General features: G+C 45.0%; 1 protein-coding gene across 1 annotated transcript; it reads left to right on the top strand.

Annotated features, from left to right (window-relative positions):
* Positions 1 to 360: 360 nt before the first annotated feature.
* LOC127578734 (bactericidal permeability-increasing protein-like) lies at positions 361 to 20,810 on the top strand. The gene is made up of 15 exons (XM_052031138.1): positions 361 to 539; positions 2,174 to 2,288; positions 3,257 to 3,385; positions 4,676 to 4,831; positions 7,153 to 7,216; positions 7,347 to 7,407; positions 11,241 to 11,332; positions 13,280 to 13,456; positions 15,016 to 15,075; positions 15,346 to 15,513; positions 15,610 to 15,677; positions 16,206 to 16,248; positions 18,453 to 18,516; positions 19,349 to 19,425; positions 20,214 to 20,810. The coding sequence occupies exons 1-15, from the start codon at positions 428 to 430 to the stop codon at positions 20,253 to 20,255; spliced, it is 1,428 nt and encodes a 475-aa protein (XP_051887098.1). The 5' UTR covers positions 361 to 427; the 3' UTR covers positions 20,256 to 20,810.
* The last annotated feature ends 6,967 nt before the right edge of the window (positions 20,811 to 27,777 follow it).

Below are 27,777 nucleotides of genomic sequence, written 5' to 3'. Positions count from 1 at the left end.
CTTCTCCCTGGTGATATGAATGTCCTCCAAAACCTGTCCACTTGTTTCCCTTATCTCCTGAGATGAGAATTAGAATCTTCAATCTGAGGCACTGGGGAAATGGGAACCAATGGAAGTCAAGGGAAGGGATGATGTGTGAAAGATTCAAGCTGAAATTTCTGTAGGGAATGCAGGTGGGAGTAATTGAGTCTGGGGATGACTGAACATTGAAGGGTTTCAAGTGACAGTTGCAGATGTTGGGCAAAGTTATGAAGTGATGGAGGAAGTTGGAGGCTGCAAATTCAGTTCAAGCTCAGGAAATTAAGCAAGGAGCGGTTGGTGAAAGGCGAAATCGGCGTATTTCAGCAGCTTCTGCTTTGTACTTGTTTAAACAGGCGCGATCTGTCAGTGAGCCCCTGTGCCTCTCGGTGGAGCACATCAAGTCGAGATGCTGCCAAGGCTTTGGATTGCCACCATTGCTCTCCTGTTTTTTGCATCATGCACCCTGTGTGTAAACCCAGGATTGAAAGCAAGAGTTACACAGAAAGCGTTGAACTATGGTAAGTGTAGACAGCGCTCAGACTATACTTGGGGGCCTTTTATCCTGTCTCGAGGCAATTGCAATGTGTCACCACTCAGCGTGCCAAAGTGGAGGTGCAGACATTTTCGAGAGATTGGAAGATTGAGAGCTGTGGGCTACGGATACAGAGGAGGGGTTGAGGATTGGGATAAATCAGCCATTATTATCTTGAATGGCTGGGGCAGGCTTGAGGGGCCGAGTGGCCTACTCCTGCTCCCAGCTTCTTGTGTTCAATGTCCAGAGCTTCATGCTGAGCTTTGCTTTCTTGCCTGCACTGCCATCTTCAAAACCTCGCCCACCTCTGCCCCTCTTCATCCCTCAAGACTCCCCCCTTCTGCCACTGAGAGCCCCAGATTCATTCTCATTTCCCCCACCCAGCCACTGACATATCCCCCACCATCTAGCGCAGAAACACCCCACACACATTCAGTATTCACTCACGCAGGCCTGTCGCCTGGTTATCACAGGGGTCTATTGGTCCCTTGTGGGGGTCCTCTGGGTCCCTCTTCACCTCCACAGATTCCCCTGCCCTGCACTAGTTCCCTGTCCCCTGTGGTATTTGCATCATGCAAGTATCCATTGGCTCCCTGTACCTCTCCATTGGCTCCCCCACCCCTCTGCTGGGACCCTCAACCATCTCATTGGCTCTCTGCCCATCCCCATTTGTTCCTTGTCCACGTCCATCAAACACAGAACAGTACAGAAGAGGAATAGGCCCTTCGGCCCACAATGTTGCACCAAACCAATTAAACTAGTAATTCAATGATTAACTAAACTCGTCCCTTCTGCCTACACAAGATCCACATCCCTCCGTTCTCTGCATATCTAAGAACCTCTTAAATGCCTCTATCATATTTGCCTCCACTACCACCCCTGGGAGGAAGATACCGGCTGTCTACTCTATCTGTGCCTCTCGTAATCTTATAAACTTCTATCAGGTCTCCCCTCAGCCTCTGCTGCTCCAGAGAAAACAACACAAATTTCTGATGTGCACTAATGCATCCTTCGGTACAAATCCAATCGAATGAATCCTCATGGACTAATCTGCGATACCCAGTGCCAGCCCATGGTCACGCTTTGCACTTATAAACTTACTCAGAAAACATTTAGCAGCATCCAGTAATCAAGGATGTAAAATACACATGTACACCCTTCTTCCTGTTGTACCATTTCACCAACAATGCTTCAAATGTTTAAAGTTCACATCCCCAAACCTTGTAGATGTGAGTATTGTGATCACATGGCCTGTAGTTGGCTTGTTTTATTCTTATCTCCATTGATGCTGTGTATTTCCAGCATTACATGTCTTTATTTATGGTTAACCACACCATCTATAATCATTAGTTACTAATCAAAGATGCTGTAACTATATTTGCTTGTGTGCCTGGTATGCGATGGTCCCACCCATGTATCTGTGTATACGGGGCTACATTACCCTTGGCATCATTATCTGGACTGGTGTGAGTCTCCAGCTGATCAGATGGTGAGGGTACCCTCTGCATCCACAAACTGTGGAGGAGAGTGTTGATATGGATGGTGTATAACTAAGAGCACGGCTGCGATCGTCCAATCTCTGCTGCGCACTGAATTCTCCAACATTTCTTTGCCATACAGGTCAGAGGGTTGGGATGTCTGTGTTACAAAAAAAGATGCGACAGATTCAGATTCCAACTATGTCGGGTAAAGTGCGTGTGAAGTGGATTGGCCGCATCCGTTACCGTGTCTATGGGTGAGCGGTGCTTTATATTGGTCTGCGGTTCATGTACATTGGCTGTTAAATGCAACTGTTATCTTCAGATCGGTGGTTTCATTGCTTGCTTAAACTGTGTTGACTCGGGTTGACTATGCAGCTTTGTAAATGCCATGCCTGGTGTTCAGTTTAATGCACCTAGTTCAAGTGATTTTTGACGTATTCCTCGGTACAGTCCAAAAAGATCCCAAGTGCATTACAGTGAATGAATGGAGCACTTTGCAGGAAAGTGTTCACCGGTTTCAGTCACTAACCAACATCCAAAGTGCCCAAAATGACAAGCAGCAACACACGTTTAGCTGGAATAAATGAAAGGAATGCTATCCAATACTTGGTTGTTTAGATTCAGAACTGGCTGACACATAGAAGAAAGAGGGTAGTCGTCGATGGGTCTTATTCTGGCTGGACGTCCGTGACTAGTGGTGTTCTGCAGGGATCCGTACTGGGACCTCTGCCAGAAGTTTATAAAGTTAGAGTTAAGAGTGGATTAGAAGGCCAAAGGCAAAATACCATCAACCTGGAATAGTAACTCCCACCTGATCGAAGTTTATCAAGTTATGAGAAGCACAGACAGAGGAGAGAGCCAGTATCTCTTTCCCAGGGTCAAGACGTCTCATACTGGAGGACATGCACTTAAGGTGAGAGGGGGAAAGTTCAAAGGAGATGCGCAGGGCAAGTTTTTTTACACAGAGAGTGGTGGGTGCCTGGAATGGGCTGGCGGGAGTATTGGTGGAGGCAGATACGATAGAAGCGTTTAAGAGATAGGAACATGAATGAGCAGAGAATGGAGGGATATGGACCACGTGCAGGCAGAAGGGATTAGGTGTTATTAACTTAATTAGTTTGGCACAACATTGTGGGCCAAAGGGCCTGTTCCTGTGCTGTACAGTTCTGTGTTCCATGTTCTGCAACAATATAATAACTCATTGCCCCAATCTTGCCTCCAGCTTTCAGATTTCTAAGTTTGGCTTGCCTCAATCCACTGTGAGATTCTCTGCTGGGAAGGGCATTCAGCTCTCCATCGTTAATGGCTACATTGGTGTGAGCGGCAACTTTAGAGTAAGGAAGCGTTTCTTGTAAGTATTCAGTCCTTGTTTAACTTTTTATCCTTCCAGTGCTTTTGGAGGAACCTAATTCATGCCAGGGTGTACTTGTTCTCCCTGTTTCAGTTGGACCTGGCAAGTGAGAATAGCCTGTTGTAACATGGCTCTTGTTGCCTCTTCCCTAGCCCAAGGGAACAGAGACAATCTGTGGCTATTGAGGCATCTTCAAGAGGCGGTACCTGAAGAAGGCGGCATCCATGATTAAGGGCCCTCACCATCCGGGACATGCCCTCTTCTCATTACTACCATCAGGGAGGAGGTACAGGAGCATGAAGATCCACACTTAATACTTCAGGAACAGCTTCTTCCCCTCCGCCATCAGATTTCTGAACGGTCCATGAACACTACCTCTTTATTCCTCTTTTGCACTATTTTGTTTATTTTTTGGCAGCTTATAGTAATTGTTATGTCTTGCACTGTACTGCTGCTGCAAAACAACAGATTTCACGGCATTTGTTAGTGACAATAAACCTGATTCTGTTGCATGATTTATTTTATTGAAGCGTTCCATATGTGGTACTGCATCCTGACATACGGACTGCTCTCCCCCTGACTGAAGTCTGCCAATCAGGCTGATTGTCAGGTGGGCAATCTGTCAAGAAGGAAAGACCCCTGATGTCGGGTTTATACCCCTCATCATGTTGGGTGGGTTTCACATCTGAAGCTCCACCCACAGTCAAGACAGACAATCCCTCTCAATAACCGGGCAATACTTCAGTCATGGAGTGGTCACTGGATGGACCAACCCCCCTTGGGAGATGGTGGGAGCAAAGTGTGTTGACTTACTGAAATGCAAAATAAATTTTGTTGTGCAGTTAACAAGAAACTGAAGACTTGATGTGGTGTGTGGAGTGTGCTTGGAAAGAATGGGTGATATTGGACCTCTAATTCCCAAAGCTCTCTCCCAGTGGCTTCTCCAAGCCTTAGTTCCATGACTGCTACAGGAGATAGATTGAAACGACCCATCAACAGCTCCATTATAGATGGACCCTGTGGTGGTAGGATGAGGGGAAGGAAGTCCATGGTGCAGCATTATTTCTGGGACAACACTGCTGGACTGAATGGCCTATTTCACTGCTGCAAATACTCTGCAATTCTGGAAGAGCACCACTTCTCCAAACTCTATCCCTCCAGCCCCCAATAGAGTGGGATTTAATACCAGACCCTGGGGCAATAGATATCACCAGACCTGTGGATCTCAGTTCATTAGTGGGCCTGTCTTCCAGTGTTTATTTATCTGATGACTTTGGCTTCTCCTTACAGCAGGATGAGTGGATCGTTTAACGTGTCTGTGAGCAGGCTGTCAATATCGGAGACTATAGGACTGACCCGGGACAATACAGGCCGTCCTGCAGTGCGCAGCATTGCTTGCTCATCCAACGTTGGTAAAGTGCGCGTCAGGTTCACCAAAAGAAGAAGGTAATGCACATAGTACTTTAGGAAAGAAACCTCCAAACACTTCTGCTCTTTCTCTCTCTTTCTTGTTCTCTTTTTCTCTCTCTTGCGCACTCTTTTTCACTCACTCTCTCCTTTTGTCCCTCTCTCTCTCGTGTTCTCCTGCAGTCTCTCATTTTCTATCCTGCACTCTCTTTTTCTCCCCCACTCTTTTTCTTCCCACTCTCTCTTTCTCCCCCCCACTCTCTCTTTCCCTCCCCCACTCTCCCTTTCTCTCTCACGCTCTCCTTTTCTCTCCTCCACCCTCTCTCTCCCCCACTCTTCTTTTCTCTCCCCTGCTCTCTCTTTCTCTCCCTCACTCCTCTGCGGTCTTGCTCGGTTGGCCATTCTTCATTTGAGGCCTAGAAGGTGATTGGTGGTTTGAGGGAGTTAATTACAATAGAATTTGTATACAAGTGGTGGAGGTTTTAGTGGGCAGGAAGGAAACATCTTCAAGGACTGAGTTCCAGTCTGACTCGGAGCTGATTCTGACTCCTGGATTGGATTTTTCCCATAAATCACCTGATAATTGCACTGACCAGGATTTGGCACACCATTGGACACTTAGCTTGTTGTTGACGTCCAAAATAATTATTGGCACACGTTAGGGTAAACTGCACAGCAGTTTTGCGAAAAATATGAGCTCAAATGGCAGAAGGATGCAGATTTGGGCTGAGAAGTGGCAGATGCAGTTCAACCCAGATAAGTGTGAAGTGGTTCATTTTGGTAGGTCAAATATGTTGGCAGAATATAGTATTAATGGTAGGACTCTTGGCAGTGAGGAGGATCAGAGGGATCTTGGGGTCCGAGTCCATAGGACGCTCAAAGTAGCTGCACAGGTTGACTCTGTGGTTAAGAAGGCATATGGTGTATTGTCCTTCATCAATCGGGGAATTGAATTTAGGAGCCGAGAGGTATTGTTGCAGCTATATAGGACCCTGGTCAGACCCCACTTGGAGTACTGTGCTCAGTTCTGGTCGCCTTACTACAGGAAGGATGTGGAAGCCATAGAAAGGGTGCAGGGGAGATTTACAAGGATGCTGCCTGGAATGAGGAGCATGCCTTATGAAAGCAGGTTGAGGGAACTTGGCCTTTTCTCCTTGGAGAGACGGAGGATAAGGGGGGACCTGATAGAGTTGTACAAGATGAAGAGAGGTATTGATAGGGTAGATAGTCAGAGGCTTTTCCCCAGGGCTGAATTGGTGGCCACAGGAGGACATAGGTTTAAGGTGCTGGGGAGTAGATACAGAGGAGATGTCAGGAGTAAGTTTTTTACTCAGAGAGTGGTGATTGTGTGGAATGGGCTGCCAGAAACGGTGGTGGAGGTGGATACGATAGGGTCTTTCAAGAGACTGTTAGATAGGTACATGGAGCTGAGTAAAATAGAGGGCTATGGGTAAGACTAGTAATTTCTAGGGTAGGAACATGTTCGGTACAGCTTTGTGGGCCGAAGGGCCTGAATTGTGCTGTAGTTTTTCTATGTTCTAAGGAGAGAACAGGCACAAACGAGGTATGGACAGAGATAAATGCACCATCGCGGGCAGGAGAAGCTAACAGTGGAAGAAAGGAGTTTGCAGAGAAAGAACAGAGGACACATGAAGAACGTTGCTTCAGGGTCTTTACATGAGAATTGTCACTCTTTTCCTATATCAAAACTGTCTAATTGATTGTGAATCATTAGTGATACATCATAAGATGGCATTGGTCAGTGGAAAGAATAAATTAAATGAAAGGTGATCTTATGGAGGTGGATAAAAGCATGAGGGGCATACACAGGGTGAATGCACTCAGCCTTTTTCCCAGGGTTGGGGAAATCAAGAACTATAGGGCATAGGTTTAGGGTGAGAGAGGAAAGATTCAGTTGGAACTTGAGATGAATTTTTTTACACAAAGGTGGGTATGTATGAAGAATGAGCTGCCAGAGGAAGTGGTTGAGGCAGGTAAAATAAAAACTTTTAAAGGCACTTGGAAGGTAATGGGCCAAATGCTGGGATGGAGCATCTTGGCTGGCATGGACCAGTTGGGCCAAAGGGCCTGTTTCCATACTGTATAACTCCATGAACGCGAAACGCTACCTGGCATTTTTGGATTAACTCGATTTACTTGATTCACCAGGATCTGGTTAGATTTAATGAGGAAGTGAGATAATTTATTCACACAAAACATTTGCAGGTAAAACATTTGGTGCTGCTTATCCCCAAACATCAATCTCCACCCTTATTCCTGAGTATTTTCTGGATTTGCGAGTGATTCTGCACGATGCAAAGGTTTATTTTGTTTTGACCAAATAACGTTGTGTTTTGCAGATGGTTGTACAATCTGTTCCGCAAGCGCTTAGAGAGACCATTACGGTCTTTTCTTAACAGACAGGTAGGTCAGGTCCCCTCAGGCTTCATATTGGATAATTATGCTGTTAACTTGTACAACCATCACAGATGAACAACACATGACAGAACTTCTGAGTCAAGCACGGTAATTGTCGTTTACTATTTCTTGACAGATTTGTCCAAAAGTCTCTAGTGCCATCAATGGACTGGAAGAAAATCTAAAGAACATGAAAAGTAGGTTGTTTTACATTCTTCCTCTTCCATTATCCTCCGTCACCTTCCAAACACTCAGACAAGGATGCTGCCTTATGCTCCCTGGAATGAATCAGCTTTTGCACGTTTGCAGCATGTGCTATCGATCCGAACCAAAAGTGGACTGACCCAACACCTGGCCTCACTTACAGTGCATTTGGCACCAACAGCCATTAGATCGTGAAAATCAAAACACTGCAGAAGCTGCAAAGCTGAAATAAAAATAGAGGATGCTGGAAACACTCAGCAAGTCAGGCAGCATCTGTGGAGAGAGAAACAGTGTTAATATATGCAGGGGCCTTTCCTCAGAACGGGGAAAAAGAGAAAAGACGTTTGTTTCGGCAGAGAGAAGAGGAAGAGGAGGAGGATGGGTGGAATAAAGGGACAAATCTCTAATAGGGTGAGACCGATGACCTAAAGTGGCAGTTTAAAGGAGGATTTAAGATCAAATTGAGCTTTGTTATATCAGCAACGTGTTTCAGATGACAAGGCTGTGGACTTGCAGGGCAGAGTACATGTAAAAGAAAAGAAAAGCTGTGCCAAAGTAATGGCAGGCAAAAATGGCCAGTTCAGTTACCTACACAAAGAGAGAGTAAGTTATCTGAAGTCAGAGAATTCAATACTGAGTCCTGCAGGCTGCAATGTGCCCAGAGGGAAGATGAGGTCTTGTTCCTCGAGCTTGCGTTGAGCCTCATTTTAACAGTGAAGGAGGCCACAGACCGACAGGTTAGAGTGGGATGGTGAATTGAAGTTAAAGACTAATCTGGTTTTCACTGCACCTTAACTGGCCCATAGATCATATGGTCTTACCCTATCAGAGATATTTCCTTTGTTCCCACCCCTCCCCCTTCCTCACATTTTCTGCTGCTTGGAACCATCTCTCACCTTAAAGCTATGCTCCCTGGTATCTGACATTTCCACACTGGGAAGAAGACTTTCACTCTCTGCCTTATCTCTGCCTTGCATAATTTTATAAACTTCTCTCACGTCTTCCCTCAGCCTCTGCTGCTCCAGAGAAAACAACCCAAGTCTGTCCAACCTCTCCCGATAGCTAATACTCTCCAATCCAGGCAGTGTCCTGGTGAACCTCCTCTACACCCTCTCCAAAGCCTCCAAATCCTTCCTGTAATGCAGCGACCAGAGCTGAATACAATACACCAAATGCGGCCGAACTTGTTTCTCTCTTTCCCAGTTCTGAGGAATGGTCCCAGACCTGAAACGTTAACTGTTCCTCTCTCCACAGATGCTACCTGACCTGCTGAGTCACGAGAACAGAAATGATGTCTTGGCCAGTTCACTGGTCTTGGGTGTGAAGTATAATCCTTCCCTGATTCCCTAACTGAGTTCAGCCCACTGGGAATCGAACCTTGGATCTCCCTGGTCTGAATGGCTTGGCTGTCCACATTTATTGACACATTTATCAGTTAGAGAATGTGGATTAGCTCTTACCAAGAAATTCCCAATTCTCCTCCTGGTAATCCTTCTGGAAAACAAGGGGAGAAAGAAATGCACAAAATAAATGGAAGTGGAAAGAAAAACAGATGCAAGAAAATCTGAAATAATGAAATAAAAACAGCAGGTCAGACAGATTTTGTGCAACGGGTAACAGAGTTAACATTTCAGGTCGAAGACCCTTTGTCAAAATCTTTATTTCTATACAACACCATTGAAGGATATCTCAAAACAATCTACAAGCAATGAATTTGAGAGCGAAAACTTGCGGCAGTCATTTGGTGCGAGCAGAGTTACCAACGGCAGGATGAGAATGTGCAGATCCGTTGGCCATCGGTAGAATTGTTTGAGGGAGAACTATTGATAGAACCCAAGGGAAAAGGCAAAAGCAACAGTGCCAGCTCATTGTGATTGTGGGCCTGAGTTTCACGTTTCACCAGAAAGATGGGACAACTGAGAGTTCAGAACTCTCTCTGGAGTTGGAGACAGAAGCCAAGGCTGACGCACAGCACCTAATGGCCATTGGTTTCCAAACCCTTTCAAGGAAATAAAAGAGTTTGCCATAGGGCTGGGTAGAAGAAGGACAGGACCGGTTTGTGAGGGGAGGGAATACAGAGAAGAGGACTGAAGGAGGGAGGCAGGATGTATTGAAAGACAGGGTGAATGAGTCAAGCGATGTAACAACCATGTAGAGGTTGAAATATGGGAGTACAAAGGTCTATACAAGTCACTTAGAATCATAGAAAACTTACAGCACAATTCAGGCGCTTCAGCCCACAAAGCTGTGCCGAACACGTCCCTGTCTTAGAAATTACTAGGCTTACCCATAGACCTCTATCCTTCTAAGCTCCATGTACCTATCCAAAAGTCTCTTAAAAGATCCTATCGTATCCGCCTCCACCACCGTTGCCGGCAGCCCATTCCACACACTCACCACTCTCTGAGTAAAAAATTTACTCCTGATGTCTCCTCATGACCTACTCCCCAGCACCTTAAACCTGTGTCCTCCTGTGGCAACCATTTCAGCCCTAGGAAAAAGCCTCTGACTATCCACAGGATCAATGCCTCTTCTCATCTTATACACCTCAATCAGGTCACCCCTCATCACTCCAAGGAGAAAAGGCCGAATCCACTCGACCTGTTTTCATAAGGCATGCTCCCTAATCCAGGCAACATCCTTGTAAATCTCCTCTGCACCCTCTCTATGGCTTCCACATCCTTCCTGCGTGAAGTGACCAGAACTGAGCACAGTACTCCAAGTAGGGTCTGACCAGGATCCTATATAGCTGCAACATTACCTCTCGGCTCCTAAATTCAATTCTACGATTGGTAAAGGACAATATACCATATGCCACTTAACTACCGAGTCAAGCTGTGCAGCTGCTTTGAGCATCCTATGGACTCGGACCCCAAGATTCCTCTGATCCTCCACACTGCCAAGAGTCTTACCATTAATACTATATTCTGCCATCATAGTTGACCTACCAAAACGAACCACTTCACACTTGATGAGGATGGAAGGGATGGCTCTGTAGGTGACAAAACAGAGACAAGTTTTGCATGAGTTGGAATCACTAGAATTGAAATGCAGCCCTGGTGATGATAACACCTAAAGGATCAATGCTCAATGATAAGGACTCGAGCCTGAGCATTAGGGAGACTGATAGAGGAGGAAGTGAGCTGTGTTTTAGAGGCCATTGGATGTTGTCTTGGCAGCAGATCTGATATAGAGTAAAGCAAAAGCTCATCCTCGAGCCACACAGGACGCCAAGGTTGGTTATTTCGTTTCAACTCATTAAGAGTTGGAGAGGGTCAAACCTGAGCCTAACCATGCCACTGAAAGTCCACATACAGACCAGGAAAAGGAGTCAAATGCAGTCCTCACCTTTTCCCCTGGCAGCAACCAAAGAACTCAACGTGGATTGGGAATCCAATCTGGAATCTTTTGTGTTGATGTTACTCAGCCAGCTCGGTAAACCAACACACAAAGTGCTGGAGGAACTCAGCGGGTCAGGCAGCATCTATGGAGGGAAAGGGACAGACCATGTTTTGGGTCAAAACCCTTCATCTGGATTCTGCGTGACCCGCTGAGTTCTTCCAGCACTTTGTGTGTTGCTCCGGATCAGCATCTGCAGTCTCTTGTGTCTCCATTTTGCCCTCCACAGCTCTGTGAACCAGCGGATTTGGTAAACCTGCTGACAGGTACAATGCTCCGTAGCTCAGGAGTTCAACATTAATCAATAAGCAAGAAGGAAATCATAAGTTTTTTGATGTTCAATGGCATAATGTGACCGTATTAAGGATAATCATGTTTACTGGAACACAGTCTGATATTTAATGTTCTTTTTCATCCATGTTCTCAGTATCTTTCCGCGTAAACAACTTTGCTGAGGTTGACTATTCCCTGGTTAATAGAATTAAAATCTCAAGAAGAGCCATGGACCTGGACTTTAAGGTACGCACTGACAGCTGGAAAGGGAAGGGGAGGTGCAAGAGTATATGAGCAGTTGGATGGGGTGGCAGTTGACTGTTTTAATAGTTCTGTTGCCTTGAAGTGTATTCAAGACCATTTTCCAGTTGTCTATTCAGAAGTTGTCAGTGACCTTTGAGAAAGGCTCTGATTTGAAGTCACCATCTTAGAGTAGGCACTCTGGTAAAGGCAGAGTTATTGCCCATTCCTAGTTGCCCTTGAGGAGGCGCTGATGAGCCATCACCTTGAACCTTTGCAGTCCTTCCAGTGAAAGTATCACACAGTGGAGTTACGGAGGTGGGAAGGATGGTGATATATTTGGAAATCAGCTTGGTGCGTGACTTTGAAGGAATCTTGCAGATAATGGTATCCCCCTTCACTTCCCCTTTTTTTGTGACTGAGGCTGTGGTTTGGGAGGTGCTGTGAGTGCAGCCTTGATGAATGACTGGTGCACTCCACCAACAGTGCACCGCAGGCAGAAAGCCTGAATGGTCAGAGTGCTGGAGGAGGTACCAATACAGCAGGTTGATTCGTCTTGCTTGGTAACAGGAGTTGGGGTATCTGCACTCATCCAGGCAGGCCTTGTATATTGTGGGAAGGCCTTGGGGGCTCAGGAGGTGAGTCACACACCACAAGATACTTTGGTTCTGAAATGCAGAGTGATATTCGGGAAGTCTGTATGTCAGGAAAGTGGTGACTCTCCGTTGTTGCAGATGGCATTGCTGTGGCATGAATATTACCTGCCACCTCGCTGCCTATGCCTGAATGTTGTCTAGGGTTGCTTCAATGGGACCTCATGGTCTGACCACTGTGATTGGAATGAAACATTGTGCACTCCTTCACAAACATCCCCACTTCGGACCATATAATGGAGGAAAGCAGCTGATGACGGATGGTCCACCTCACTGCCCTCTGGCAATTCCTACCATCCTGTGTGAGAGGTATGACCCCATCCAGTTTCCCCTTTGCTTCCCATTTTTGCCAGGTCTCCTTGAAGCCACATTCAATCAAATGCTGCCTTGATGTCAAGGAGAGTCGCCCTCCACCAACCCCACCCCCCCCCCCCCCCCCCCCCCCGACTTCACCTCTGGAATTCTGCTCTTTGGTCCACGTTAGGACTAAGGTAGTGATGGCCTGAAATGCAGTCAAGTCCAAACCAAAGTGTATTTCAGAGAGCAGGTTACTGGTGATGATTGAGCAGGTTGATGGGACGGAGATTTCTCCCACTTATTAAGAACAGGAGAATCTTTACCAGACTGTCAGGTAGATGCGAGTGTACTGGAACAGCTTAGCTGCAGGCACAGCTAGTTCTGGAGCGAAGGTTGTCAGCATGGAGTCATAGAGCAATACAGCACGGATACAGGCCCTTCGGCCCAACGTGTCCATGCTGACCACGGTCCCACCCAGCTAGTCCCAATCTCCTGCGTTAAGCCCATATCCCTCCAAGCTCCACCACTTTGAACAGTACATCTGTAGAAGTTTGTCAGAGTGTTCGGTGACAAGCCGAACCTCCTTAACCTCCAAAGAAAGACGCTGGTGCACCTTCCTCGTGATTGCATCTTTGTGCTGGGCCCAAGACAGGTCATCCAATATTGTCCCTCGGGCAGTGCCTCCTGTCTTTCCATCCTTTGATGTGTTCATTTGCCACTGGCACCAAGAATTCAAACCGTCATTTATGTTTGGTAATTTATGTTATTGTCTGCAAGATCCCTTCAAGGCCACGCGCCAAGCTGACTTCCAAATATGCTGTCACCCTCCCCACCTACACAACCCCACTGTGCATACAGTCACTGGAAGGACCGCAGAGGTTCGAGGTGATGGCTCATCAGCAATTTCCAAAGGAAACTAGGAATGGACAAGTAGTGGTTAAATGGCATGTTATCGACCTGCATTATCCAGTACCTGAGATTTGATGTCAAATTCTTTTGATAGGGTGAATTCTACAGAGTGCGAAATCGTAAGGAGCCTCCCTTCAAGCCACCGCCGATCAGCCTCCCCAGACACAGCAGTCGCATGTTGTACTTGGGAATATCCGATTTCCTTGCCAATTCAGCGGGATTCGTGTTTCACGAAGCTGGAGCCTTGCGGATGAAGATCACCGATAGAATGGTGGGTAAAGGCCGTCCTTTCACTGCCCTGATGTATTGGTCAGTGGGAACAAGATTACCCCTCTCACAGGGGGGAGTGGGCTGGGGTTTCTGGAAGTGAATGTTGTCACACAGTGAAGAGGCGCAGCACTAAAGCATTACCTGCCTCGTGGCCACAATTAGTCTCCGTTTGGACTGGACAGCCCATTTCAAGGGCTCATTCTAACCCTTGCAATGAAACTAGCAGAGGGACATGGTTTGTGGAGAGGAGGCAGTGAAGTGTGTGCAATGATGGGTACATTGGGCAGCCTGGTTCCGTGTTTAACGTTGTTTTTGTGAGTGCTGGATGTTGCTGCCTGATTTACTCCACGGCATCTGTCAAGAATCATGGCTTCACTGCTGTTCTACGGCAAGTTCCAGGCCACTGTGCGAGAAGGGCCAAACGAATAAAGCACATTCCCTCACAAAAGCTGGAAAGGAAATACCACCAGGCTCAGTGACAGCTTCCATGCCACTGTGGTAAGACTATTGAATGGTCCCCTAGTATGATAGGATGAACTGTTAACCTTATAATCTACCTCGTCATGGCCCTTGCACCTTATTGTCTGTCTGCACTGCACTTTCTCTGTAACTGTAACACTATATTCTGCGTTCTGTTATTGTTTTCCCTTGTACTACCTCAATGCACTCTTATAATGAAATGATCTGGATGGACAGCATGCAAACCAAAGTTTTTCACTCTACCTCAGTACATGTGACAATAATAAACCAAGTTACAAATTTACATTGCAGACTGAAGCTTCCTTCATTTTCAATCGCCTCTTGTGGAAGTATAGCATTGTTTTAAAATAATAGATTAAAATGGAAGTGCGAGGTTTGAATGTTCACAGAGGCAGTGCTGGTAATTCACGGGGCCTGTTTCCATGGTCTCTCTGTTAACAGGGTGGCACAGTGGTTCTGCAGGTAGTGTCGTTGTCTCACCGCTCCGATCTTGACCTCTGGTGCTCTCTGCGTGGAGTTTGCACGTTCTCCCTGTGACCATGTAGGTTTCACCAGGGGCCTGAAGTTTCGTCCCACATCCCAAAGACGCTCTGGTAGGCTGATTAGCTGCTGAAAGTTACCTCTAGTTTAGGTGGCTGGTGGGAGAATCAGGGGGCTGGTGCTAGAAAAGTGTGAGGGGATAGGGTTAGAGGGAACGAAATGGGCGAACGGGAGAGCTGGCAGCAACTCAATGGGCCAAAGAGCCTCGTCCTATGTTGTGTGGAAAATATGAAATGAGGATGAAGTACAGGTTAGGAAGCAGAACCTGCATATTGATTAATTGCAGTGAATCTGGACTTCATAATAGAGAATCAATTCTTTAGAAATACGACCTCCTTCACAATAACTTCAGTAAAGCTTTGGGTTTCTATCAATGCAATCTGCAGTTGTTTACAAATCCAACCTCAGAATTGCATTGGGTTTTGAAATGCACACTGAGGCCATTAGTTGTTGGACCACACCTGCCTCGGGAGATTGTGTGATAACAGTCGCACAAAATACCAAGAAGGAAACTTGCTGATTGTTTTCTGTTTTCCCCAGATCCCGAAAAATTCACCCTTCAGATTAAACACAAAGTCCTTCGGTATGATCATGCCTCAGGTAAGCGCTTCATGAGTTTGCATGCTTTTGTCTGATATTAGCAGCTGCTTGTGCCGAGCTACCACGGGCACTCTCACCAGATCATGGTTCTTTGCACCTTACAGCAGGGTGGGAACGATGAGCAATACCAGAATAAAATACCGCAGCTTCTGGAAACCCGAAATATGAATAAAGTCATAAGGTGCTGATATGCTCAGAGATGGGGCAGATTCTATGGAGAAGGAAACAAAGTTAATAACATAAATATTCATAGCTTCTACTTCCATGCAGCTGGAGAAGCTCTACCCTAACATGAACATGATAATAAACCTCCACTCCACTCGACCGCCAGTTCTGAGGGCTGCAAACGGCAATATCACCATTCAGGCATTTGGTGCCCTTGACATGCTCGCAATCCTCCCAAATTCATCCCTGGCATCACTTTTTGTTCTGAACATTGTAAGTACTAAAACCTTATTTTTCTGCAAAATGTCTCAATGTTCTTACAAAACTGTTATCAAAGGAAATCTTCTTTCTTCACCTGGACTGTTGCAGCATGCGAGTGTCTCTGCTAGGACCAATATCGTGAGGATGAAACTGACTGGGTCCGTAACGCTGAATCGGTAAGGAAAAGAAAACTTGTACTTGAAAGGCTGTTGGTGGCTTCAGACATTAGCGTAAGGGAATATGATCCCAGTTTGTGCAGGGGAGGTCATCACCACTGAATTTCTTTGAACAATACTGGACATTCTGTGACATTCGGGGATAAATAGTGATCAGAGGAACCCTGGAAGAGCTAACTGCTCTTCACTTGCCGAGTGCAAAACAATCTTAAAAATCCATCTGAATTTGCAGATGGAGCCTTTCCTGAAAAAAAGTCATATTTAATTAAAGTTAGAACAGATGATGTGCTCAAATGTTTGGATTGGAACATAACTGTGATCCTATCAAATCCTTCACATCAAACAATTCAGTGTGGATTGGAGATCAAAACTGCCATTTTGTTTGTTGCATCTTCCCCCATTCCACTGCACCTTAAATGAATGAAGGAGTTTAAAGTCAGACTGCATCAACATTGTTAGATCCAGAGTTACTGGCAATTCCCTCTGTGATACAATGATGTTCTGCTCTTTTACTTTGTTTTTCTACAGTCTGAAATTGACTCTTGGACATTCTCGTGTTGGCCCTGTTCCGGTAAGAAAATCTTCTTACATATTCTTAGATCTCGTTTATTTGACATGGAACTTGATTCTTCAATGCAAATTGAGGTTTCATCAAAGTAACACCCTTAGATAGTCATCAGATGTAACACAACTTGCACAGTGTCATGATTTGGCAGCTTAATGAGCAGATCTGGTCACCCTGCCTTGGCAATCCAGCTTGAAAACAGATGAGCATCGAGGACTGATGATCAAAGGAAGTATTCACCTCCACACCCCCCCAACTCCACATGCACTTAGAGGCAAGATCCTTTCTGGGCCCAATCTGAGTGTCTCATCACTGGATCTGGGGAAGGTACTTCCTCTCCCTCACTGATAAGGTGAATAACATTGCAGGGCTTTGATCATTAAACAGTTGTAAAAGATCCACGTTCCAGGCAATGAAAATAGAATTAAGTTTACAAACGCAAGTGAAAATTTTAAATGAAAACAGAAAGTGCTGGAAGTCCTCAATGGCTCACGGAAACAGAGTTCTCAGGTCGATGATCTTCAATTTGTTCTGTGGTGATAATCACGTAGCCCCAAGTAATAAGCAAACAGAAGTTCAGAATGTGATTGTCAAAGATTCAAGAAGCCAACTCTTAAGACCAAATGCTCACTCACTCACTGCTGGTGGGCATGGCTTCAGCTGCCAAGGCCCTTACTTGGGGATTACCCCACTAAAGCTCTTGATCTCGCTTCCCTAAAGAGCCTTCTTCAAGCACACTTTGAGCACACTTTTAGTCATTGCCCCAGTACTACCTTGTGGCTTGGTGTCGAATTTACCTGGATCTATTTACAAATTGCCTTTTTGTTCCATTTGGATCTGATGTTTTAACCATTTGTTCCAAAACTGTTCCAAGATTTCCTCTACACTTTCAATCCAAATTCATGGGTTTAAACTTAATATATCAGAGAAACTAGGTTTTTAAAGAAGTCCAATCTGAAATTTATATTTCACCATCTTAATCTGATTGAGAGCAAGTGAAGTGGCCAGTGTTGACACTGGCCCTCCCTCCAAATCTGATTGGACCCTCTGATGTCTGTGCAGTAATGTACAAGGGTCTATGGGACAGTTCGGACTGGCTTATATCTGAGCAATGAGCTGACACACTCATGCTCCGTCGACTGTACTTATCTGCAGCAGCCTCTTTCCCTCAAAGCTGCCTTCTCAGTGGAGTGCCAAGAATCCTTAGACCAGAGTTCAGCCACACCTCCAGCTTCACCTGCTGTTGACTGACGAAAGATTTTCAATATCTGTCAATGTCTCTGACATTCCTGGGCATTGAGAAATATTCAAAAACAATAACAAAGGAAGACCATTCAACATTGAGAAACACAAAACCACTTTGAAACAATTAAATACATTTACTTAATTAAAAAAAAGTGACGGCAGCACAGTGTCTCAGCTAATAGAGCTGCTTGCTCACAACTCCAGTGACCAGGTTCAATCCTGACCACTAGTGCTGTGTGAGCAGAGTCCACACATTCTCCCTGTGAACACTGGGGTTTCCTCCCTCATCCCAACCCACAAGGTTCAGAGGTCAATTGGCCTCTGTAAATTGCCCCTAGTGCAGGTGAGTGGTAGAATCTGGGGATTGGGAGGGGTGGGGTAGGAATTGATGAGAATATGTGGAGAATAAAATGGGTTAGGGTAGGATTAGTGTGAAACAGGTTCTGATGGTTGGTGTGGACTCAGTGGGCCAAAGGGTGTGGTTCCATGCTGGGTTTCTTTCTGACTCTAAGTTGGCTAAAACTTGCCCATCTCCGAAAGAGCCATTGCTCTCCGTTGAAATAAATGTCGTCACTGAACCTGCTTCAGTTCTAGGCTGGCTCAGGTCCGCTGCCCAGATTCCCCAGTGAGCTCCAGCAAACTGATGTTCCAACGCTGGACCCCACGATAAGTTCAGCACAAGAGTGCAGTCAGAAGTCCAACAGTCAGGATGTCTTGGGAGGTTTGAGACTTTCATGTTCACCTGGTCCTCAGGTTGTCAGTTCCAGCCTCCTCTCAACAAAGTTGTACACCACCACGCCCAGCTCCCCACCGTAAACAGTTGTACGCCACCACACCCAGCTCCCTACTGTGAATACCTGTACACCACCACGCCCAGCTCCCCACCGTAAACTTTACATTATTCTCGGATACTTAAACTAGGAGGATCTTCTTCACACTCTCTTTCTTATTGTGTCTTGTTGAAGGTGGCTGGTCTGGAACTGTTAATTAAGATTGCGTTAAAGGCAGTGGTGTTACCAAAAGTCAATGGTAAGTCCATGATGGAGACCCTTTGGAATATCCAAGGTTAAAAAAAAGGACGCATATAAAATCATGGATCGAGTGAATGAACAACAGGAAGAATTTAACATGAATAAGATAATAATATTGGAGAAATGATTAGAATTGACACCCAATGAATGCCCAGGACCTGGTGACTTACATTCTGAGAGTTTGAAAGTGCTGATGATGAAGATACTGGATTCATTGCAAGTAGATATGAGTCAAGACTATCGATGTCTCATTGTAATTTGATATGGTGCTGGTGAGAGTCCTCACCTGGAAAATTGTGCAGTGGCCTGATCCCTCTGCCTGAGGAAGGAGATACTTGCAAAAGAGGGAGCGTGACAAAGATTCACCAGATTGATTCCTGGGAAGTGGGGATTGTCCTATAAGGAGAGATTGAGCACGCCGGGTCTGTACTGTCAAGGATTTAAAAGAATGTGAGGTGATCCTAATGAAATGTCTGAAACTCTTACAGGGTAGAGGTAGGGATGATGTTTTCCTGAGCTGTGGTCTCCAGACCAGGGGGTCACAGTCATAAAATAACAACGGCGATGGGAAACTTCTTCACCCAGAGGGGTTTCTCTACTCAAGAGTGTTGTGGAGGCTCAGTCGCTGAATATATTCATCAGGGAGATCAACAGACCTTTGGATATTAGGGGATGGGATTTGCATAGGATAGTGGTGCTGGGGTAAATATCAACCCTCATCTTACTAAATGTCTGTGCAGGTACGAGGGACTGGATAGACTACTCCTGATTCTATTTCTTTTGTTTAGCTTTATGAATCTCACAGAGAGTTTTCCTGCTTTTCCTTGCAGAGAAACTAGCCAGGGGAGTTCCACTTCCAAATGTGAAAAACTTGGACTTTGTAAACCCTACGCTAATGGTGAACAGGGTGAGTAATTGCATGATGCAAGATCCTCCGAATGATGTGAATTCCTTTTGAATGAAGTTAGGCCACAAGAAAAATCATGAGGGCACAGTTTCCCTTGAGGACACATTTAAGGGGGAATTATTCCTCCTCCATGTCCCATCTTGGGTATATCCTTTCTTTGAAAACTGACATTACAGTGCGGAGTTTCAACATCATTTTCAGTCAGATATTAACATGATTGTGAGCAGTTCACGACGTCTTCAAAATAACCTTAAAATTACACATTTTGTGCCTCTGACTTTTTTTACACCAGAGTTTGAGAAAATGCAACAATGGTGGGAGAGTGAACTTTCACTTTCACTTTCACGATATGGGTTTCAAGTTGAAGCCAGTTTAAGAAGTAAATACTGAGACAGCATAAAGGAGCATAATCAGGGTACAACCTTTTCAAATCAATGAAGTTGGTAGCATAGTGGTAAATGTATCAAAAAGGCATCTTACTTTTTAATACTGAAGCACAGCATACAAAAACAAATCGTCATTGCAAACAGAAGTATTATAGGGAAAGAGCAGAAGAGGTGATTTAATGGGAAACTCTTTCATGGGATGTTCCAATTAATGTGGGCCAGATGGCCTTCTGTGGTGTTTGGGGTTGTTTTGAGAGGTATAAATAAATAGTGAGCTGTGGCACGTCACACAACTGAGATTGTAGATTTAAACTGTGCTGCTGTGTTTCAGAGCATGTGCTAGGGCCACGTGGAGTGAGATGGAACAGCATTTGTGATATTGTAATGTTGATACTTTTTCAGAATATTCTGGTGATTGCAACTGATGTCCTTTACCGCCCATAACCGGCAGCCATTCCCAGCCAAGGCTTTGTGACGGAAAAGAAAACCAGGTACTCTGACTGCTTTGATTACGTGGCCACTTATGAAGCTGAGACTTTCTACAAGGCCATTCAATTTTCTGTCAAATATTGTTCATTTCTAGCTTGATGGCTTTCAATCAAGTGCTTTGCAAACAAAAAGCTATCGATAAGCTGCATCTCCAAAATTTTTCTTGTTTTTTTCTGTATACGAAGTTTTGTTTCGGACTTTCATGAAGCAGAGGGAAATCACTGCTGAAACCTTCCTGCGTGCACTGTTGGAAGAATATAAAACCAAAATATCCAACCTAAGGGGAACCAAACCTTTTCTCCAACAAGTAACAGCAACACTCAAGCTTTTGATCTCAACCTCTTTTTTTTTGATAAGGGGATTAAAAGAAACTTTTGGTGATTTGAAACAATTTTCATTTATGCTCAACTATTTGCAACAACTGCCCAAAGAAGTGTCAATTCTTCAGGGTATCTGTGTATGGATATTTGTTGTACCTAACTGTTTATTAAACAAAGACTGCAAACTTTCTGTGGATGGTGCATTCACTTTCTCACTGAGCTGTGTAAAAATAAAGATGTGAAAGAAAAAAACTGATTCAATTGTTTTGAAGCTCAGAAATAAGACGATATGGGAAAGTAATTCGGGGAGGAGCAATTATGATGCTATTGGGCAGGAACAAGGGAGCGTAAATTGGGAACAGATGTTCTTGGGGAATTGCACAGCGGCAATGTGGAGGTTGTATAGGGAGTATTTGCATGGGGTTCTGGATAGTTTTGTCCCATTGAGGCAGGGTAAGGATGGGAGAGGGAAGGAACCGTGGCTGAAAAGAGACGTAGAATATCTTGTCAAGAGGTAGAAAGAAGCTTACCTGAGGTTCAGAAAGCATGGATCAGACAGGGCTCTGGAGAGTTACAGGGTAGCCAGGAGGGAGCTTAAGAATGGACATAGGAGAGCTAAAAGGGGGCATGAGAAGGCTTTGGCGAGTAGGATTAAGGAAATCCCCAAGGCGTTCTACACGTATGTGAAGAATAGGAGGATGACTACATGAATGATTGAAAAATGGAGGGCTATGTGGGTGGGAAGGGTTAGATAGATCTTAGAGCAGGATAAAATGTCGGCACGACATTGTGGGCTGAAGGGCCTGTACTGTGCTGTAATGTTCTATGTTAAGTAACAGCATTACATATTTTAGGATATGATTTCTTCCAGTCAGAATTTAATCCTCCTCAAAGCTGCCTCTCCGACATTAGTTTGCAGTTTATGGATTTACCACCATTTCCGCTGTTGTTCCCTGTAATGTCAAAGTCGAGTTTATTGTCATCTGCACAAGTCCATGTGTGCACAGGTGCAATGAAAAACTTACTTGCAGCAGCATCACAGGCACAGAGCATCAGAAAAGCAGCATTCACAAAAACAAACAAACTAAACACAATCTTTACAAGAAAGAACACAAAATTAGAAAAAAAAATCCAAGTCCATTTTAGTGCAAAATGATCAAAGTGGTCACAAGTGTTGCTGAACCCCAGTGATTCGAGTTGGTTCAAGAACCGAATGCTTGAAGGGAAGGAGCTGCTTTTCAACCTGCTGGTGTGGGACTTCAGGCTTCTTTCATACATATACAAGCATTGACAATCAAATATCTGAGCCTGAATGACGACCCCCCCCCCCCCCCCACCCCCCCTTCACAAGATGCATCTGAGGGAGAACCAGTTCTGAGAATCTGAATGAATATTCCTCTCGAACTGAGTGCCCTTCACCCTTCCACTCACTGGCTGATATTTCTTGTGTGCAACTTTTGTCAAGAGCAATGTCCATCCACCACTGTGGCATCCACCGTACTCGTGTACTGGTGCTCACTGCGGTGTGTTGCTGGAGGGTTTTGTTGCCGTTTAGCTGTCTAACCTGCTGACATTTCAAATACACTGACAGAAAGCGTCAGTGAAATGTTGCTGTACATTATGGTATTCCTACCTGCCTTACTGAACATGGAGCACCATTTATGCATTGCTCTGCGCAGTAATGTTGTGGGTGGACTGTCAACACACTCATCATGAGGACAGGTCATCTTAACATTTCTGAGGATAACTGGGTTCGGGAAATAACTTCCAGCATTTCCAACTGTGCCCTCGTCCCGAAAATGTTTCAAGATTGAAGCTACCAGGACACAACAAATGTATACTAACTGGAAACACTTTAATGTGATTTTTCATATCTTAAATTTTCATGTATTAAACTTGAGATTAAAAACAGAAAATGCTGGAAACCCCCAACGGGTCAGCAGCGTCTGTGGAGAGAGAAACAGTTAATGTTTCAGGCCCAGGACCCTTTGTCAGAACAGAACAAACAAAACAGTAACTGTTTGTCTCTCCACAGACGCTGCCTGACCCACTGGGTGTTTCCAGCATTTTCTGTTTTGATTTCAGATTTCCAGTATCTGAAGTTTTTTGGATTTTCATTTCATTTTTCAATCTGAGGTCAGGTTTTTGTGTTACAAGTTTGCATAACGACACTTGTAGTAAAACGGTACTTCCATAGTTTTGCCAATATCCGATTGTGAGCACTAAAGCTCTTCAAAATTCTCATGATAATTACACTTCTAAAGCACTTTAATTCATCAATTACCATTATAGCCGTCAGGCCCAGGTTGACCCCTTGTCTGATGGACATGCTACTGATTGGGATGAGATGATGAAAGAAAATAGATATGTCAATTTCAGAGTGTGAATGAGGAGATATAGGTTTGGAAGAGGTTCTGTTTTAATTATCCTGCACTCTGGCACTCTAGCTATTTTAGGCGAAAATAACCAATCTTAAGGATTTATTCTGTGCACTCCAGTCTTCCCATTAATTTTTTGCATGGCTAGTCTTTGACATGATGCAGTCCAGAGCTGAATTAGACCTGATGTTTGCTGTCAACATTTGAAAATAGCACTCACCTGAAATTTGTCAGCGTCCATTGAATTGCATCCGTACTTAACTCATGATCTCATTCCCATATAGAAGAGAGCAGAAGAGAAGAGAATTAAAGGCACTTCAGAATCATAACATTACAGGGGGAATTTGGCCCATGGGTCTGGGCCAGCTCTGAGGAGGACACCTTACCACTTCACTTTTTCCCCACAGCCTTGCAAATTGTAGAGAAACAAAGGACTGCAGATGCTGGAATCTGGATGAAAAGACATCAAGATGCTGGAGGAACTCAGCAGGTCAGGCAGCATCCGTGGAGAAAAGCAGACGGTCAACATTTTGGGTCAAGACCTTTCTTCAAGACCGAAGATTGGAAATGATATAAAGATAGGAATATGGAGATCTCTCCATCTCAGGAGATTCTTTATCCACCGACATTTTCTACAAACCCACTGACACCCACAGCTACCTTGATTACAGCTCCTCCCACTCTGTCTCTTACAAGGACGCTATCCCTTTCCCTTTATTTCTCCGCCTCCGCCACATCTGCTCCCATGATGAGGCTTTCCGCTCCAGGGCATCAGGGATGTCCAACTTCTTTACTAATCATGGCTTCCCTCCTACTGTGGTCGAGAGAGCTCGCACCCGTATCCCTGCCATTTCCTGCATCACTCTCTCCACGACTCCCTAGTTCACTCCTCCTTCCCCACCCATCCTGTCCCCACCCCAAGGACCCTTCACTGCCCCCGCCAGAGGTGTAACACCAGCCCCTACACCACCTCCATCCAGGGACCAATAACAGTCTATTCAGGTGAGGCAGAGATTTACCTGCTCATCCCCTAATATCATCTACTGCATTCGGTGCTCCAAGTGTGGCCTCCTCTACATCGGTGAGACCAAACACAGACTAGGTGACCGTTTCGTAGAAGAGCTGCGCTCTGTCTGTAACCGCGATCTGCATCTCCCCATTGCTGGTCACTTCAACTCCCCCTCCCACGTTATCACTGATATGTCAGTCCTCGGCCTCCTCCACTGCCGGGAGAATTCCAAGCACAAAATGGAGGAACAAAACCTCATTTTCCATTTTAATGGAATGAACAGCCTAATGGAATAAACACCGAATTCTCCCACTTTAAGTAAACCAACACCCGCCCCACCCACCACCTTGCCTGTTCTTCCCTTTCCTAGCCGATCTCTCTCTTTTCTCGCCATTTTTTCTCTCTCCCTTTCCTCTGCTCCCTCTCCCCCCATGCCACCTGCCTCCATACCTTTGACACATCCCCCGGTGGATCTGCCCTCCCCTCCTCTCCCACATCTGCCTCTTTCTATTTCTCACCTGCATCTACCTATCACCACCTTGTGCCCACCCCACCTCCCCTCTTTTGTCCACCACCACTGCTCTGTTCCCCCCTCCCTATCTATTGGGCTTCCCTTTTTCCTATCTTCAGTCCTGAAGAAGGATCCTGACAACAAAACGTTGATCATCTGCTTTTCTCCATGGATGCTGCCTGACTTGCTGAGTTCCTCCAGCATGTTGTTGGTCTTGCAAATTATTCTCTCTCTCAAATGTCGGCCCAATTTCATTTTAAAAGCTTTGATTGATTCTACTCCTTCCACACCTATAGGAGGCAAACACCTTAAAACTGGAATGGAGTCAATCCTGGTGTCCCTTGTTATCTACCACTCCAAATAAGTTTCTCAATATCAAGTCCAGAGAAATAATGTCGATGGTCTTGCTCTTTCAACACTGAGATTTAATATACAGTATCCAATCCAAGGTTGAAGTAGATTTCGAAGTGGAATTCACTTGCAGATAGTTCCATGCACAAAAGCAGGTTGGGAGGAAGTTAAAACAATCATTGTCACCAGAGGAAAGGTACTTGGCAACTAATGAGATGAATGGCTGACAAGTCTCAGGGGTTGTGAAAAAGGCATTGAGTTTGCACGAGAGCAGCAAGATGCTAACCACAATGCAATCTACATGCGGACATTTAACAACAGTGAGTTCAAATGGATTTCGCTACTAAAAAGACTTGAATGTACATGACACTTTCCACAAGCTCAGAACATCACAAGTGCTTTGCAGATAATTTGTGTTTTAATCACATAATAATGGAAATACAGTAACTGATTGCACATCCTAAGGTCCTGTAAACATCAATGTAATGAAGACTAGTTAATGTTTCAGGTCAACAACCCATGATTAGAAAGATTCTGATGAAAGGTCGTTGACCTGAAATGTGGACTGTTTATCTCTCTGCAGATGCTGACTGACCTGGTGAGTAGTTCCACCGTTTTCTGTCTTTTCACATTTCCAGCAAATGCAATTTTTTTCTTTGCTTTTTGGTGAGGAGTGTAATTGGTTGAGGGATGAAGGTTGAACAGTGTTTTCCTGCTCATCTTCAGAGTTGGACCATGAAAGACCAGTCAAGCCTCAGTCTAGACTTAATCTGTTGATGAAAAATGACTAAAACCCATAATGGCTGCAAACACAGCAAATCATTCAGCATCTGTGGGAAGAGAAACAGAGTTAATGTTTCAGACTGATGACCTTTTATCAGAACTGCACTGGAGTTTTAGTTTACAGATCCCGAAAGTAAAACCTGTTAGTTATTACAAAGGGCATTAAAAATGTTGTGGTAGTTTAGTCAACTGCAACAAAATGCAGATGTTAGAAGGTTTAGTAGTAAAATTGGACCCAGTCCACTGTTGCTGGGCAATTTGAGAAGGCCAGGGAAGAACTGGGGATGGCCAGCAGAATTTTGGGTGAGGACATTTCGAGGGTGGGACAAGTGAGCGAGGCTGGACATGAGGGTGCATCTAACGGTGAAAGGTATGGATGGGTGAGATTGCAGGCATTCGAGAGCTGGGCAAACGTGGAGCCTGCCACAGTTCTGGAAGACTTGAGCACACTTAGGTACAGAGGCGTGAGAGTCAGAAGGCTGCAGTATTCCATATTACAGACCTCCAATGACACACTTATTTTTGCGCTGGGCACTTGCCTCTGCTTTTTCTTATTATCGCCAGATGGAAACAAAGCTAATCAGCATCTTTCCTGCCACCATTTCTTTATCCAGCTCTGAGAATTTCCAGACATTCCTTCCACTATTTTTTTCTTTCCATGTGAGTAGATGTGAGAAAGTAGTGAAACTGATTTTTGTGGTTTTTAAACCTGGTTGAGACAGGGTTTTAAAGCAATGTTACTGTAATGAGCTGTGAAGCCACTGGATGGCAGGAAAGAACCATTAACCCATTAAATTGCTTTCTCAAGCACTTGATTCTAATATTTCCCTTTCCTCTGCCTCAGCTGATTTCTGCTGGGTAAACTTGCAGGGAACCAATGCATCAGAAAGGAAATTACTGCTTGCCTGTTGCTGCTGAAACGGAGAGAATTTTAAATCTGCAGAAATCTGTGACTGAGTCTTGCTGCCTGACCAGGTTCAGACTCAGCAGGTGGTGTTTTAACCCTTGAGGGAATGCTGGCCTTGCTGTTTGTTCTGTTAATCCCCATCATTGCAGTTCAGGCAGCTCAAGAGCAGCATCTTGGCCTCCACTTGAGGATGTGTGTTCATTTCCCACACCTGAGTCCTCTCACACAACCTCGGCTGCCACACCAGTGAAGCAATGGTAGATAAATTCCTGCTATGTGTCAGATGTGGCCGATTGAAGCCCTTAATGCTCACTCACAGGGAAACAATAGACCACAAGGAGAGATTTGCTTCAGTAATGGAGCCAAAGTAATTATCCTACAACCAACAAAACTTTTATTAAAAAAACCACCACTGTTTTTTGGTGTCTTGCTGTACTCAAAACAATTTTTCCTACAATACCGGAGTGACTACTTGGTTGGAAATCCTTCTGCTGCTCCTTCTGGATAGAGTGAGTTAAGAATGGCTGCATTTATCGATCTGGGTTCAGATTCAAGCGTCACCTTTAACAACACAAAGTGTTTATCTGCTGGCTGGTCCTGTGGATTAAAGCCCCCGCAGAAGGTGGGGGCGGGTCCAGCAGCAAACGCAATGGTTCAGATCTTTGTTGTGCTGGATTTAATGACCTTCATCACTGCACAAGTAGGGGGAGCGGTAATACAACTGAGCAGCATCAGCTGCTCTCACTCTGGACTGGTATCTTCTGCAAAGTGCCTTTGTGAATCTGGTCAGAGGAAGGACAACCTGAACAACTTGGGGATGCTGGCGCACTGAAGCGAGGTACTGTCAGGTATATGATGCCCATGGGGCGAGGGGGAAGCTGAGATCTTCCAGGACAGAAAATAAATGAGATTAGAAAATTACTTTGGATTTGTTTCTTTCTTACCATCTTGTGACTGAGTATTGACAGTATAAGACCTGAGATTTTTGCATTGATTCCTTTTTGCGCAGGACCAGGCCCTTCAGTCCATGATGTCTGTGCCAGCCATGATGCCAATGCAATCCAATCCCATCTGCCTGCGTGTGGCCTATATCCCTCTATTCCCTGTCTGTGTGCCTGTCCCATTGCCTCTTAAATATTATTATTCACCTTGTACTTTTGGATAGAATGCATTGAAATACTCCATCCCACTGAAGGTAAATATTCCACCAATCTGAGA

Source organism: Pristis pectinata, chromosome 16, assembly GCF_009764475.1.
Source record: "Pristis pectinata isolate sPriPec2 chromosome 16, sPriPec2.1.pri, whole genome shotgun sequence".
In the NCBI taxonomy this organism is placed as follows: domain Eukaryota; kingdom Metazoa; phylum Chordata; class Chondrichthyes; order Rhinopristiformes; family Pristidae; genus Pristis; species Pristis pectinata.
The sequence above is the reverse complement of the archived record's forward strand: the minus strand, read 5'-3'. Positions and strand labels throughout refer to the sequence as shown.

Excerpts from the sequence above, each read along its gene's own strand:
- LOC127578734 (XM_052031138.1), top strand. The coding sequence starts at position 428 with ATGCTGCCAAGGCTTTGGATTGCCACCATTGCTCTCCTGTTTTTTGCA. Across the intron at positions 7,408-11,240 it reads AAATCTAAAGAACATGAAAA|TATCTTTCCGCGTAAACAAC; the intron begins GTAGGTTGTTTT and ends CCATGTTCTCAG. Across the intron at positions 15,514-15,609 it reads CACTTTTTGTTCTGAACATT|CATGCGAGTGTCTCTGCTAG; the intron begins GTAAGTACTAAA and ends GGACTGTTGCAG.